The sequence below is a fragment of the Trichosurus vulpecula genome, chromosome 7 (assembly GCF_011100635.1).
Source record: "Trichosurus vulpecula isolate mTriVul1 chromosome 7, mTriVul1.pri, whole genome shotgun sequence".
Taxonomy (NCBI): Eukaryota; Metazoa; Chordata; class Mammalia; order Diprotodontia; family Phalangeridae; genus Trichosurus; species Trichosurus vulpecula.
In genome coordinates this window covers 54,648,436-54,664,539 of record NC_050579.1, presented here as the reverse complement: position 1 = coordinate 54,664,539, position 16,104 = coordinate 54,648,436, and the positions used below count along the sequence as shown (strand labels likewise).

General features: G+C 32.9%; 1 protein-coding gene across 1 annotated transcript in view; it reads left to right on the top strand.

Moving 5' to 3' along the window:
• SYCP1 (synaptonemal complex protein 1) overlaps positions 1-16,104 on the top strand; it is a 96,352-nt gene that overhangs the window by 65,808 nt on the left and 14,440 nt on the right. The window contains exons 21-27 of the mRNA XM_036768183.1: positions 7,296-7,358; positions 7,512-7,574; positions 8,641-8,757; positions 9,627-9,737; positions 10,333-10,425; positions 12,265-12,339; positions 13,753-13,812. Of these exons, the coding sequence (XP_036624078.1) occupies positions 7,296-7,358; positions 7,512-7,574; positions 8,641-8,757; positions 9,627-9,737; positions 10,333-10,425; positions 12,265-12,339; positions 13,753-13,812 (582 nt within the window). The remainder of the gene's footprint in view (positions 1-7,295; positions 7,359-7,511; positions 7,575-8,640; positions 8,758-9,626; positions 9,738-10,332; positions 10,426-12,264; positions 12,340-13,752; positions 13,813-16,104) is intronic.

Sequence of the window (16,104 nt, the reverse complement as noted above, 5' to 3'; positions counted from 1 at the left end):
CTCTTATCTTTTTGTATCCCTCTGTCCTGTTGAGTATCCTTCTTTCTTCTTTTTTATATTTCCATATTGTTTGGCTCTTGTGTGCATGTAGTTCCCTGTATCATAGAATCACAGAATTTAATAATTAAAACTCAGCAGTTATACAATCTAACCTATTCCCTAAAAACCACTTAAGTCAGCAAATACTCATTCACCTTGCCAAAGATAGTGACCAATGGCAACATTGTTTTAGACCAGGGCTGTCCAAAGTGTGGCCCACAGTGTGATTTTATGCAGCCCTTCTGTTTAATACACCATGTTTACTCCAGCCATGAAAATTGACATGAATGCTTTAACTAAAGCATTTGTGTTGGTTTCTGTGCTTGTGGTGGACATGGGCAGGCCACATGGGGGGCGCATGGCCCGTGTTTTGGACAGCCCTGTTTTAGACTATAAACTCATTTGTTAAGTCTTCTGCAGAAGGAGGGGGGAGTTTGTGAAAAACATTGCCTCGTAAAACAGAGAGAAGCATTTTAGAACAAAGCCAGTTTTTAAAAGATGTGGCCAAAGACCCAAAGCAAAGTAATTTGATAGGGATTTAAGGACGAAACTGCTTAACGAGCAGATAAAAACAGGGAAAATATCCTTAAAGTTTTTCACTGCAAACTTTTTATGCTATGAACAAACAGTGGAGACACAAACTTTGAACTCTAACATTGCAATCTCAGATGTGCTTCTTGACAGGGTGGAAATGGCCCAGAAGAAAATAAAGTAAAAAAAGTGCTAGACGAAGGACATCTGTGCTGGCAGTGACATAATTTTGAGGGCATCGAGGGATTGATTCTCAAAATACAAGAAGGATGGGAGGATATTGTGTGTGTGGAAAAAGTCTCAAACATTGTTACTGAAAAAGGAAAGCAACTTTAAGGGGTTAACAATCTTACTTTAATTAAACACGCATATATCATTCACTTAGTTCAGGGGGAAAAGTGAGCACCTTGAACTTCAGAGAAAACGCAAACAGAAGTTACAAGCAGAAATTATTATATAAACAGAGCAAAGTAACACAAATCAGCAGACAGGCTTCTAGCTCTCTGTCCAAGACATTACATACATAGTTACCAGAGAGAAAAGCACCAAACCTGGGTTTTCAAAGCCAGGGGGCTCCTTAGTGGCTACCAAGAGTATCCTCTGGTCAAATCACACACCACTCTTTCAGTTGAGTGAGCCCCAAACAAAATGCTAACCTCAGAGCATATATACCCTGTTTAGGGCCCTGGAACTTCATACCACTCAGGGGTTTGACACCTCTCCAGGGCTTCACAGCTAATTAGCAAAAGGGTGTGGGCCTTCCTGCAAACAAAGCAAGACTCACTCAAAGGTACTTGATTGCCTTAGTGCTGAGAAGCACTCTAAAAGAAAAAAAACAGTAAAAAGTCCCACTTTGCTTGCCCTTACAATATTAGAGTGAAACTACATAACAACAAATCATGGAACACTACAAACTTGGAAGAATCAAAATTATGGGTGACCCAAAAGACAATGAAGAGAACTATGTTGGGAGTACATAGGTTGTTGCATATTACTGCTGATGACTTGTGCATAAGAAATTGTATTAAAGACAACATCAAAATTGGAAGAGTTGTTCATGAGAACAGACCCCAAAATCTGAAATAATTTTAGAAAGAAATTTATTAGGTCATTTGGTAGAGAGTGAGCAAGCCAGAATTCAGGGGTGGCTCCCTCTTCCAGGGTCAGAAAAGTTTACATTATATAGGATTTTGACAAAGGTTTCTGCATGAGTCACATATGAATCATCTTTAGGGAACCCAGAACGCAAGCTTTGATGGACCCAAAACAAGTCCTTGGTGTGGGGACCTCAAAAAAGAATGCTTTGAATGGATTCAGGGCATGAAGGGAACCTAAAATACCTTGTAGCCATTTCCCTCATTCCTGGTGAGCTACTGAGGTTAGGCAACATTCTGGATACAAGCAACTTCGAATCACATAAAGTTGGATTTAAACAGCATAATAATTTTTCCAAACAAGCATTCTTTACATAGGAAGTAAGTCACTAATGCAACAAGAGAGAGCTATCACTAGTCAATAACCTAAGTATTACACTGGTAACCACAAAATATAGGAACTGGATGAAGGCCTCCAATGTAGTAGGTAGATCCTCAGTGGAGTTTCTCCACTCAACTTCATATTACACTGCAGTGAGCCTTTGTTTCTGAAAGGACCTCTTGCTGTAGAATACGGATATGCACACTGGCATCTTATTGAGATTATAAAATAAAATGTAGGATTATTTCTGTGTCTGGAGATGCCTCAAAATGACTTAGTCCATAGGTTCCCCACTCTAGACTCTAGACCAATATATAGTTGGAGAGTTTTTAGATAGAGCTTATCTATTTTATATACACACACATATGTATAGATACCATATATAAATGAACAGCCCAGAATTAAATAGGGAAAGAGCAGGCTGAATTATCTGTGGGAAATTGTAAAGTTTCTTAAATATCTCCAAAGTTCTACCTGATTAAGGCCTGTTTGTTTTTTTTTAAATACATATATTCTACTAGTGGTGTTGTATGGTAAGTCTCCAAAGAATTAAAAATGAGTATCACTTAGAGGTCAATGGAGAAGCACATGGTAGTTATGAGTGGATTGTAACACATAATAAGGAAATATGAAGAAGAACCAAAGTAAAGGATGTTATCAAAGAAATATATGATTAAAAAAAGATGATAACCATTGGATAGATGGTATACTTCACTGGTATCTTGGAGATGTTAAGAGAAAGTGAGGAAGGCCCCCCAGAAAATTGGGTAGACCTCTTGTGTTACATTTATGGGAGGATATGGACAAGAGTTGCCCAGGATGGGCAGGCATGTCTGAGTTGTTATTAGTAGTATTAAAGGGAACATTTAAATCAAGGAGATCAGGGATCTTTATGATCAAAGGGCACAGAATCATAGATTTGGATGAGGAATGATCTTCAAGGCCATCTAGTCCAAACCTCTCATTTTACATATGAAAAAACATTTGAGGTCCATTGATGTTATGTTACTTGGCCAGGGTTACACAGATAGTAAGTGCCAGGCAGAATTTGGGCCCAGGTTCTCTGACTCCAAAGCAAATGTGGTACAATACTATTCGATCAGCAAAATTTTTTCACATATAATTACTTTTTTTACTTTTTTCACACTTTTTTTTCTTGTCATATTCTGAAATTTAACAGTTATAATCCTTGGACACAGGCAGTTGGAATGTTTCCCATTCTGTGGTCCAGAAAATTCTCCTTATTTATTTCTTAGAATTCAGTGTCTACCTTTTTTGTTTCCTTCTGGAATTCTGATTAATTTAAGGTTGGAACTTCTTGTCCTATCTTCCAGATCCATTATATTGTCTCACATATAAAACCTAAGTTTTTTAGGTTCTGTGCTTTTTCAATTTTGTAATGCTTTACAGGATTTCTCATCAGTATTAAAATACTGGAAATACTTCTTGGTCTTTGGCCAGCTCCCTTTGCCCAACTTTCTTCCACTTTGGAGTCCAGAACAGCCTGTTTTTTACCTTTAGAATTGCTGCTATCCCCTCTGTCCATGGTTCCTTTTGCCCAGATTGCCTGTGCTCTGAAATAAGAAAATACTTTTTTTGGCTTCTAAATTACAACTGAAATCTACAGATAATGTATAGGGGGTTAAAATAAACAGAAGGAGAAAGCTACAAGAGATTTCAAAAACTTAAGTAGTTCCAGTCTTCAGATAAATATAAAGGGAACTAGGTCTTGATTTCTATTGAATTTCCTTTTTCAGTGACCCACTCTTTTTGTTCTCATCCCTGGAGTTAGCTGGTTCAATCTTATTTGGTCTGGATGTCACTTCTAGCCTGAGGCAGATCAGTTCTGTGACTTTGCATAAGTCATTTAAGTTTTTTAATTTTAGTTTCTTATGTGCAATATGGTGAAAATAGTAGCAGTTACTTTGCAGAGTTAGAAATATTAAATGAGATATTGTTTATAAAGTGATTTGCCAGTCTTAAAGTGGTATAGACATGTTAGTTGTTAGTAATTATTGTCGTTATTAGAGTTGGGTTGTCAAAGTTACTAGGGTTTTCAGCTTCTTCTAGATCTTGTTTTGTTTCCTGAAAAAGTGTGCAATCTGATATAGGCTCTCCATATACATTCCTATTAAACGTATTTTCACATTAGTTATGTTGTAACTCTCCTTACTTTCTAGATTATCTTTGATGAAGAGAAGCTCTCTATTCCTTAGAGGTCTTCTCAGAAGAGTATGTTTCAGAATCCTATTATTACAGTTTTACAATGTCAAAACAATACTTTAAATATATAGTAATAATAAGAGATGGATTCTCCTAACTATGGGAATGTAGTTATTCTTTAACACAATATGACAAAAGTTTAATTTTTTGGCTAATTTAAAGTAATGTTTCCAGAATCCTATTATTACAATTTTACAACATCAAAACAATACTTTAAATATATAGTAATAATAAGATGTGAATTCTCCTAACTATAAGAATATATCATTCTTTCACACAATATCACAAAAGTTTAATTTTTTTGGCTAATTTAAAGTAATGTTTTAAAATTAAAAGGAAGATAATTTACTCAAGGAATATGAAACACTTGAGGGAAGGTTTTTTTAAAAGAAGGATACAAAAATAAAATGGGAAAGTTCATGAAATAAAGTTGAATATTGAATTGAGATTATATAAACCGGAAGGCAGAGACTACAAATAGAAAAAAAATCTTTTACTAAAATGTGCATGCTCACCTTTTAAACAACACCTTAAACTTTTTTTTCAGGCTAGAAGCATTGAAAATGAAATTTTGAAAAAAGATAAACAACTAAAGATGTTAGAAAACAAGGTATGATTAAAATTATACATTTTAGAGAGTAGAGTCTATTATCATTTTAAAGTTTTAAACCTTTCTAAGAATTTCTAATTATTCCACTAAATATTTATGAAAGATAATGGAAAATAGAAGTACTGTTTTGAAGGGTAATTAATTTTAGCATTACAGTATTGCATGGAACAAAACACAATATTTCTTTTCTTTTTTTTTTTTTTTTGCTTTTTGGCAGGGCAATTGGGGTTAAGTGACTTGCCCAAGGTCACACAGCTAGTAAATGTGTCAAGTGTCTGAGGCCAGATTTGAACTCAGGTCCTCCTGACTCCAGGGCCGGTGCTCTACTCACTGCGCCACCTAGCTTCACCTAGAAGACAATATTTCTAATTTGCCAGTATAAGATAGGAGGGACAATATTCTTTGGCAAAAAAAGGCAATTATCTCCTCTGACCATTGCCCCCCAGGCTGAACTAAATGACAGAGCAGAGGCAGAGAACCTATGTTCCTCATGGCCCCAGATATTTTCTGCTGAAATGAAGAGACTAAGACCTAGAATATTTTCTCATACTCATGAGCTGTGTTAAAAGAAAATCCATCCCAGATTTTATTCCTTGAAAGACTGAGTTATAAGACAACAATACAATTCTATGAATTATTACGTTGAAAAAAAAACTGGCACGGGACAACTCATACAGCCTAGTCAGAATCCCTAGGTCACAGAATTGGGTATTAAAAGAATAGAAATGTCCAACTCAGTCTCTTTGTTGTAGAACTACTCTTAGATGATCTCTACTCCATGAGAAATGTGAACTCTACCCCTGGCTCTCTCTATTCTGATAGGTGAACCTTTTGCCATATCTTATGAGGAATCAAGCCTCCTTGAAAATTCCTGCAGTCTTCTCACCATGTCCCTGTATAAATAAATACCTTCTCCTCCTCTCTACTTTTATGCACCCCCTTATGTGTGAATCTTCCCTTATTTAAATGCTAGCTCTTTGAGGTTAGGGACTGTCATACTGGCTTGTATTTTTATCCCCAATGCTTAGCACAGTGCCTTCCACTATTAAGGCTGAATAATAAAAATCCCCACAATTTCCCAATTTTTAAGGTAGTTAGTTTTAAATACATTTAAAAATTCATTTGTTTTCAAGAGAGGAAGATTCCAAACAGTGAAAAGTATCACATATGTGACTTTCAGTTTTTAAAAAGGTACAAGATATCAACAACTATTGGCCCATATACTACTTTTTCATCTCTATAAAATCTATGAATGGTTTTGGTACCCTTTGAAGATATCCTTTGTGGAAAAAGGTGAGAGTTGAACAGGCAGGCTTTTGCAGGTGATCTTCTGTAGCTGTCCATATATTCATAGTCACAAATTAAGCTGAGTTTTAGAAAGTATAAGATAACACTGTTTGTTGATATATTTTTAAAAAATTTTCCTAGGTAAAACAAAATGCAGAATTGGAATCTATCTTCAAATAATGTGTCTCTTACACAAACATTAAAATCTTAAGTACAGTATTCTTTCACCTATGTGACTATGGAGACAATTTTGTTCACCTAGTGATTGATTATCAACAAAAAGTGAAGTATAAAACAAGGAGACATATGCTTGCCTAAGGTGTTTGCCAGTATGATGTTCTGCATAACATCCAAACAGAAGGAGTCCTTATTGATGGTGGCATTCTCCAAATATGCTTTTTGAAGGAAATATTATACTGATTGCATGAAAACTCAGAACACTGAAAAGCCTCCTTAGAGAAAGTCAACTGTCATTCAAAAGATATCAATCTAAACAGTCATATTAGACAAATGATGTGAATAAAAAACACATACTGTCACAGCAAGGCAGCTATACTTGTACTTAGTAATTACTGTGCATGTACATACACACATGTATGTATATACATATGTAACATATACGTATGCTACACATAATATTTGTATATAGGGTAGCCAGGTGGTGCAGTAGATAGAATGCCAGGTCTGGAGGCAGAAAAACTCATCTTTCTGAGTTCAAATACGACCTCAGATACTTACTGGCTATGTGACCCTGGCAAGTCACTTAACTTTGCCTCAGTTTCCTCATCTGTAAAATGAACTGGAAAAGGAAATGGCAAATTACTCTTTGCCAAATGGGGTCATGAAGAGTTGGACACAACGAAAATGGCTGAACAGCAACTCTATATTACACACACACACACACACACACACACACACACACACACACACACACACACACACACGTATTTACATCCCTAATCTTGTACTTGTAAAGTTGATGTTTGAAATTATTTTTTCATGTTATCTAATGGAATTTGTTAAGTTATACTTTCAAAGTGAAGTATTGTACAGGAAAACCAAAATAAAGTAATTGTCTGGAATCCCAATGAAGGTAGGAAATAACTATAAAATATCTTTTTGTTTTTAGTTTAACAATTTAAAAAAACAAATGGAAAATAAAAACAAATCCTTTGAAGAACTACAGCAAGAGGTATGTTCAATTTACAGGCAGTTTAGAAAACTTAAAATGTTATTACAACAGTAATTTTAAAAACAATAGTATTGTATTTGCCATGATTCTTAGGTCAGGATAAAACAAAAATATCGATAAGTATAACTGTTTATTTTAAAAATCATTTTACAGAATAAAGCCTTAAAAAAGAAAAGTCTGGCAGAGAACAAGCAGTTGAATACCTATGAGATAAAGGTATTTGGAGTTTTCATACTATAATTTAAAATTTTTATCTTGTAAAACAATGAACATTTTATACTTACTTGTTGTTCTGTATAGACAGTTGGCCTTGGCATCAGTGAAACCTTGATTCAGGTTCTGCCTTTTTCACCATGGGCAAGTCACTTTGCCCTCTCAGTAGTACTCCAAGCAACTCTACAAGACTTTTGGTTGCAGAGGACTTTTGATCTGCATCAGTGAAAAGAGTATGCACAGTGGGGGTTCACTGTATCAATGAAATCACATATCTGACCAACACTTTATAATATTGCTACCTACCTATCAAAGAGAATTATATTTTGGAACTAAGGAAACTTTTTAATCATAATGTATCACATTAAACCTTTAATCATAATGTATTACATCTTCCAGAAAGCAAAATTATAGTTATTATATTAAAAGCATATCTAGATTTACTGACATTATTTGAGCAAGTATGGGAATACAACATAAATTAATGGGAAAAGTACTGAGCTTGTTTTGCTGATTCAACTTTGCCATTTTTTTTTTTTTTGTTAAAGGCAAACCTTTAATTTTTTTTGAGGATCACTTTCTTCCTCTGTAAAATAAGTATCTGTCAGCATTATGAGCATCAAAACAAATAATGTACACAGAATGATTTATATCAGTAAAGCATTATGTCAATGAAAATTATTATTTAATGAAAACAGCTAATTACAACCGTTTAAATTTTCATGTTTTTGAATCACATATTGTCCTTTTCAAACTAGAATAGTTATTCTAATTATAAAATGTTGAATTATATTAGTCTGAAGTTGAGTAACTTAAATGCTGTGAACACACAATTTTAAAAAGACGGATTTTGTGTGATATTAAATAATAGCACGTGATAAAATATAATTTTTGGAGGAAAGGAATTTCCAATAGAGTTTCCACAGACAATTAAAACTAGAAAAAATCTTAGCAATTATCTGTCAATTAGCATTAAAACAAAATTCGCAAAAGCAAAAAATAAATATGGATTTTCATCAAAGAAGGCATAGCATTTATCGATGGAAATATTTTTCTTTCTTGTTTTAAGGTGAATAATTTAGAGTCAGAGCTAGATGATGCTAACAAAAAAATTGAGGAAATGACTGACAGCTACCAAAAAGAAATTGCTAACAAAAACATATCAGAAGAAAATCTTTTGGGAGAGGTAGGAAAAACTAAATGTGTGGGAAAAAATTATATCTAAGATGATATAATATCTGCCTGTTTTCAAAAAGAAAGGGTTTAATCTTCTTAATAAATTTGAGAAACTAATTATAGAAATAATTTAAACATTTGGTATTAAATTTATATAAGGTAATTCCTTGGGACTGTTAAATGATAGTTTTATAGTAATTCAAAGTATAGTTGCTAACATTTATGTCCAAATTTTTGTGTAGGAATTAAGTTGTAGTGAAGTTATTTAACTTCTTTTTCTAAGGACTATGCTCACAGAATCCTACTATTGACCTAGACAAATGAAATCTTTAAAAATGTTCAATTAGTGGATTGGTTTATTATAACAACTTAGAGTGGTTTTTCTCAAAACCCAAACACCTTAAATTAAAAATATTATAAAATGTAAGTCCAATTTTAAACTTCATTGTGCATAATCATAATATATTTAATGGCTAGTAAGTAAATCAAAGCTATTATGTACCCTGAAGGGCCATCAGTAAATTAATGAAAGAAGTACTATTTATAATTGATTTATGAAACATTTATACAGATGCTATACCTTGATGTTATGTAGAAAACATTGGTTGACCTTTGAATCTTGTTCAATGGGAACAATCAAATGCATAATTGTTTACTTATATGATAACTAATGAAAGTAAAAACTAGGTCAAGCAAATAATCAGACTTCATAATAAAAATGCAAATAGGGCAAAGCTGGTGAATTTTCTAATCTTCTTGATTGCCTTGACTTTAAATTTGTGATGTAGATGATAGAACATATGTATTTTTGTGTGATATTGTTCAAATAAAATTAAGCTATTGCTTACATATTTTATTTTTATAATTTTTAATTGATAGGTTGAAAAAGCAAAAGCAATAGCAGATGAAGCTGTTAAACTACAGAAAGAAATTGATATAAGATGTCAGCATAAAATTGCTGAAATGGTAGCACTTATGGAAAAACATAAGGTAATTTTAAATTTTATTCAGATTTTAAATTGTTTTGATAGTCTTGTTTAAAATAATGACATCAAGAAGAGTGAGAATACCTGTAAGAGAAAATTATATCCACGCAACAATTATCTTTTTTATGTAATACCTTAGCAATATTTTAAATTAGTCATTTAAAAAAAATTAATTCAGCCTTTCTGTAATAACCATTAAGGTTTTCTTTAGGTTTAATATGACCATTCATAGTTAGGAATTTACTCTGGTATGCAGCAATATGACTACTATTCTGATTCTAAATAACATCTTTAAATTGTTGAAGTTCTGTGTTACACATATAAGAGAATCATTTGTTCTTACCTTTTTGTTTGGTTTTGATATTATTTAGCCATGACTAAATAATATAGTTTAGTATATCTTGAATTGATAATTTGGAAACTATATTAACTGGAAGTCTGTGAATTATATAACCTAAAGACAATCATTTATATCTATGAGATTTTTAAACATGTTCTACAAATGTTAGCTTTCATTTGTTGCATAAAGCTTACTAAGTAAGATGTGTTAGATTTTGATATTTTTTTCAGAATATATATGACTTTTCTGTTTCATATAGGATCAATATGATAAAATAGTTGAAGAGAGAGACACAGAATTAGGACTGTATAAGAGCAAAGAGCAAGAGCAGTCATTGAAGAAAACATCTTTGGTGAGCTCTATAAGAAATAGGATAAAGATTGTGTTTAATAATGCCAACATAGTTGCTTGGAAAGAGAAAAATTCAGTAAAGTTATTCAGTTAAATTAATCTTTTTTAAGTCTATACCATTCTCTAATCATGGCTTCTTAGAGCCATGCACTCCTATAAAACTTTTTTTGTAGCTTGTTTTTATTCATTTATTACTGAATTGACTAGTAGTTCTGTTGAGTTAAGTGATTTGTTTTAGGGTGGTAAACATACAGAGTACAAGAAATACAGTATGGCATAGTAGATAGACAGATGGCCTCAGAGTCAGGAAGATGTGAATTCTAGTCTTGCCTCTGAGACATACTAGCCTCATGATAGTGGGTATGTATCTACCTCTTAATGGCTCAGACAGCTCACTAAGACTGCAGACCAATTTGAATTGCAGATCAGTTTAAGATCTGAATTTACAAAAGTTGTTTCTTCAGCAGAAGTTCCCCATAACGATAAAGGGTCTAGAAAAAAAGTACACTTAGCTTTTTAAGGAATGGAAGTAGATTCTTAAAGTTCTATTCTCCCATCAACTTTTTGACAGGAAATTACAATAGCAGTTATGAACCTATGCTGATTTAGTCTTCTACAAAATACAAGCTCAATTAGGCCAATCTGTACTACTACTCAGTATTACTTTCATTCATATCACATGGGATCCTTCTAAAATTGCACCCCCAGCAGCTTTTGTAGACCTTGTCCACTGTGTAAACATCTCATCTTCCCTCAGCTGATGGATCACTTTATAGTTTTTACTTTATTGGAAAGATTGAGCACATCTGCCATTAGATCCTTCAATTCGGTTCCTGCACACTACAACACTTTTTGGTAATCTCTCTCTTTCATCTCAGATCCTATCTCTTTCTGTCTTCTCCAGAATTTGCATATTGCTCTCTATTGGCTCTTTTCTATATGACCATAAATTTTCTTTTCTTCCTAGTCCTACAACCCTCTTTCTTCCCACCTCTCCATCCACTACTATGTTTTTTGCTCTCTTTATATTTACTGTCATACACCTAGTAAAAATAGTTTGTCCTCTGCTCCTACTTCCTCAGTACTCAGTCATTAATTCCTCAAGATCTGTTTTCAATCAATAAATCAACAAATATTTATTAAGTAACTGCTGTGTGCTACTTATTGTCCTAGACTGGAAGATACAAAAACAGTAAAGAAATAGTCTTTCAAATTATAACAGCAAAAGTTTTCTTGCTCACCTTCTTTAGAGAAATTCCAGAGAGATGATCAAATAGAACAGAGACAAAACATAGAAATTAAAATAGTTGGAATACAATGATAGAAAGATAACACTTAAGAGACATTTAGATATACTCATATCAGAAAAGGTGGATAAGAAAAATAAAAGTTTTCTGGTATTAAAGATGTTAAAATGAAACAGTAAAAGTATTTGGTCAGGATCTTGAAGCTGGCAAATGGTTGGGTGGCAGACTAAAGAGGGTAAGCAAGAAAACTGGGATAACAATAGAAAATGTAAATAGCATAGATTAGTGGAAGAAAGAGAAGCAAAGCAAATAATGCCATGGGGAGGTTTCTATCCCAAAGAAGGAATAGGGAATTAATACTAATAGCTTCAAACTTTTTTTCTTATAGATATTTGCAAAAAAAAAATTCTCTACAGAGATTTCAGAATTATAGTTAATTAGCAGACTAATTATGTAGAAGAATTTAAAGTTTATGTTTTACAGGTGAACTTGTTTCTGTATGAAATGGAAATTTATTTGCATGGTTTTGCTTACATTGAGACTGTTTAACATTGTGTTGAAGCATTAACTATCTTCCCCTCTATTTTCTTCAGGAAATTGAGGTATCTAACCTCAAAAGCAAACTTTCATCTGTTGAGACTCAGCTTAAAATAGAAACTGAAGAGAAAGTAAGTTTATATTATTATGTAGGGAGAATTCTCAGATTAATCTTAAGAAAGATCTTTGTATTTTAATGTAATTTATTTTGACTCTTTCTTCTTAACTAATCCTCTAATAACGAATACCATGATTGTCAAGGGCTAGTGGATCAGAGGAAATAGGATATTAGCTTCAGGATCATTTACACATGAAAAGGAGACTATGAGCTATCCAGTGTGTTATATGTGCATGTGTGCACATGTGTGTGCATGAGCATTTTCATGCTTCCAGTTGGGAATGTGTTTCATAAATAATGTCCAGGATAATGATTATTTAATAGAATGGAGATAAACTGTTTCCTTTATACATTGGAGAGGATGACCCTTGTGGCTATATTCTCAGGTCTTTTACTCCTTGTAAGGTCCCCTGAAGCAAACAAAGCTTTAGATGTGACTTATAGTAAAAAACAATGCAACTCTAAGTGAGAAAAGGTTGCATAAATCATAACTAGGTACAGTAATATTATCTGATTATAGTTCTGATGAATTAAACCATAAATGGATAACATGATGGTAGAAAATTCAGTCAATCAAATGAGCTTACACTAGGTCTTATATGTTGTAAAATCTTTTGATCTGTGATAGCAGTGTGCTGGTAAATGTTTTGACAATAATCTCTTTAGAGGAAAAATTATGCTAGACATACTTTTAAGTTTCATCTACATTATTATCATTTTCTCCATTATTTTCTTAAGACTAGATAATCAACAAAACAATAAATCGAGCTCTGACTAAGGTGTAAATGTTCACGCTGAAAAGATAACATTAGATTTTATCATGTGACTCCAATACACTCCATTCCTGTCTATTATTACTATCTAGTATTAGAAGAGAGTGGCTCTCTACCCCTTCAAAGATTTGTTCCTGAGGGAGAATGGTGCTTCTGACCTAAAGATAATATTATATTCAGTGTACAGTTTTGATAACAAAAGTGAATAATAATTATTTTATTTCATATGTTGGTGATTTTTATTTCATGGCTGAAATTAGCAACATAGGTTTGTTAGGACAGTTTGGCAAAACTGTCAACATAAAAAATACATATAGTGCTGCCCCGCTTAAAAGCAGTGCCTATTATTTGGACGAATTATTTTCCAGATTTTGTACTACTTCTATTTAGATGCAACTTTTTGAAAAGAAGTAACTATTGAGAGTCAGTGTTGTGTGGGGCCGTTTTTTTGAACTTGAATAGAAAGAAACTAACACTTTTTGTCTTTTATTATGTTATAAGTTTCTAGAGGTTATGAATAACTCTTCTAATGTAATATGCACATGAGGGTGTTTGATAAATGCTATCTGATTATGGTAGTAGTAATTATAACAATAGAACTATTTAAACTGAAAAGTTGCAAGTAAAATCCTTATTATGAATATTTTTAATAGGAAAAACTTTTAAGAGAAGCAAAAGAGAATATGGCCTTACTCAAGGAGAAAAAGGATAAGGTAAAATTCTATTTTTTATAATTGTCATTATAACCAGTCTATCTTCTGAGGGTTGTTTTTGGACAAATACCTAGAAGTTTTAGATAATACAAACTATTCCTTTTTTCTAAATCATGGTTTTTTTATATCCATTTTAAAAATTTTGAGTTCCAAATTTTCTCCCTCCTTTAAGCCCCTCTCTCATCCAAGCAAGCAATATGATACCCATTATGCATGTAAAATCATATGAAACACTATTAATTTTTAAAATTTAATTTTCATTTTTTCAGTTAACAAATATATATTTTTCCTTTCCTTCTCATCTCTCTACCTGTATTGAAAAAAAAGAAAAGGGAAAAAAACACATAACTCATTACAAAAATGCATGGTCAACAAAATTCATTCCTACATTGGCTGTATCCAAAAATATATGTGTCATTTGACACCCTGAGTCTGATATCTTTTGTGGGAGGTGGGTATTATACCTCATCGTTTTTCTGGAGTCTTGGTTGAGCATTCTATTGGTCAGAATTCTTAATAAGTTTAAAGTTGTTCGTCTTTAAAAAATTATTTTTGTGTAAGTCATTCTGTTGGTTCTCGTTGTATTCTGCATAAGTTCAGATAAGTCTTCCTACTTTTCTCTGAAATTGCCTTATTTCATCATTTCTCCAACACAGTAGTATTCCATTACATTCATATGTCATAATTTATTCAGCTATTACCCAAATGATGGCACTCCCTTAGTTTCCAACCCAGTTTTTCCAGTTTTTGGCTACTACACCAGTCACTTTTATAAATATTTTTGTACTGATGGGTCCTTCTCTCCCTTTGATTTCTTTGGGGGAGGGAGATAGTGGCATAGACCAAGTAGTGGTATTGCTGGGCCAAAGGATATGCACAGTTTAATAATTTGGGGGGCATAGTTCTAAACTGCTTTCCTGAAAGGCTGGACCACTTGACAGTTATTCCAACAATACGTGAAAGTACCTGTTTTCCTATTGCCTCTCCAACATTAATTTTTCTTTTTTTGTCATCTTTGCCAATCTGATAGTTGTTAGGTGGAATCTCAGAGTTGCTTTAATTTGCATTTCTTAAATTATGTATGATTTGGAGCAGTTTTATGTGACTATTGACAACTTATATTTTTTTTCCTTTGAGTACTGTTTATCCATATCCTTTGACCATTTAATTGGGAAATGACTCATTCTTATAAATGGATAAAATAAAATCAGTTCTTTGGAAATGAAACTCTTATCAGAAAAACTTGTGAATATTTTTTCAGGGTATCTGCTTTCCTTCTAATTTTAGTTGCATTGGTTTTGTTTGTGCAAAACCTTTTAAATTTTGTGATCCCCTTTATCCCACTCTGGTTATGAACAGTTTGCCTATCCATAGATCAGAAAGGTATTTTCTTCCTTGCTCCTCTAATTTGTTTAGGATATCACCCTTTATAACTTAGTAATAGATCCATTTGGAACTTATCTTGGTATGTAGTGCGAGATATTTGTCTATAGTTTCTGTTAAACTGCTTTCTAGTTTTCCTAGCAGGTTTTATCGAATAGTGAGTTCTCATCCAAGCAGGTGAGGTCTTTTGGTTTAGCAAACATTAGACTAACAAACTTAAGAAGGATGGGAGGAAATTTGAATATTTTAATGCAATTTCATTTCCTAAACTGCTTTTTTCCTATTGATTGACATTTTAAAATCTTTTTTTTCACTTAGGACCTAGATAAATCAGAAACTTTATGTCTATTAGTCATTGTTAAGGAACATAATTATATTGAATATATACAAGTTGTATTCAAATGTATGTGACCTATTTTCTCAGCTCAGATTTTCCAAGATTTGTCACAGATGGTTTTCAGCATAATCTTACAACTAGGTTCTTGTTTGTTTCACCTTCATTCATCTGCCAAAGTAGTATTCTTAAAGCATAAGCCTAAACTATGTCTTTTTCCTATTCAATAAACTCCAGTTGCTCATTTATTTTATTAATGTACCTATAGGATCTAATATAAATTCCTTAACGTTTAAAGCTCTTTTTATCACTTGGCTTCAATATATCTTTCCAGCCTTATTTTATATTTCTCTTTTGTACATACCCTTCATTGGTCCAGTCAAACTCTCTGCTCTTACCCTCTTCACAAACGACATTCCTTTTCCCATCCTTGTGTCTTTGTATAGGCAGTTCTCTGCCTCAGTGCAACTTTTCTTCAAAATTTAGCTTAAATACAACCTCTTACATTTGACCTTTCCTGATCCCTCTAGCTGCTAGTGCCTCAACAACAACAATAACAACAACAAGATATCTTG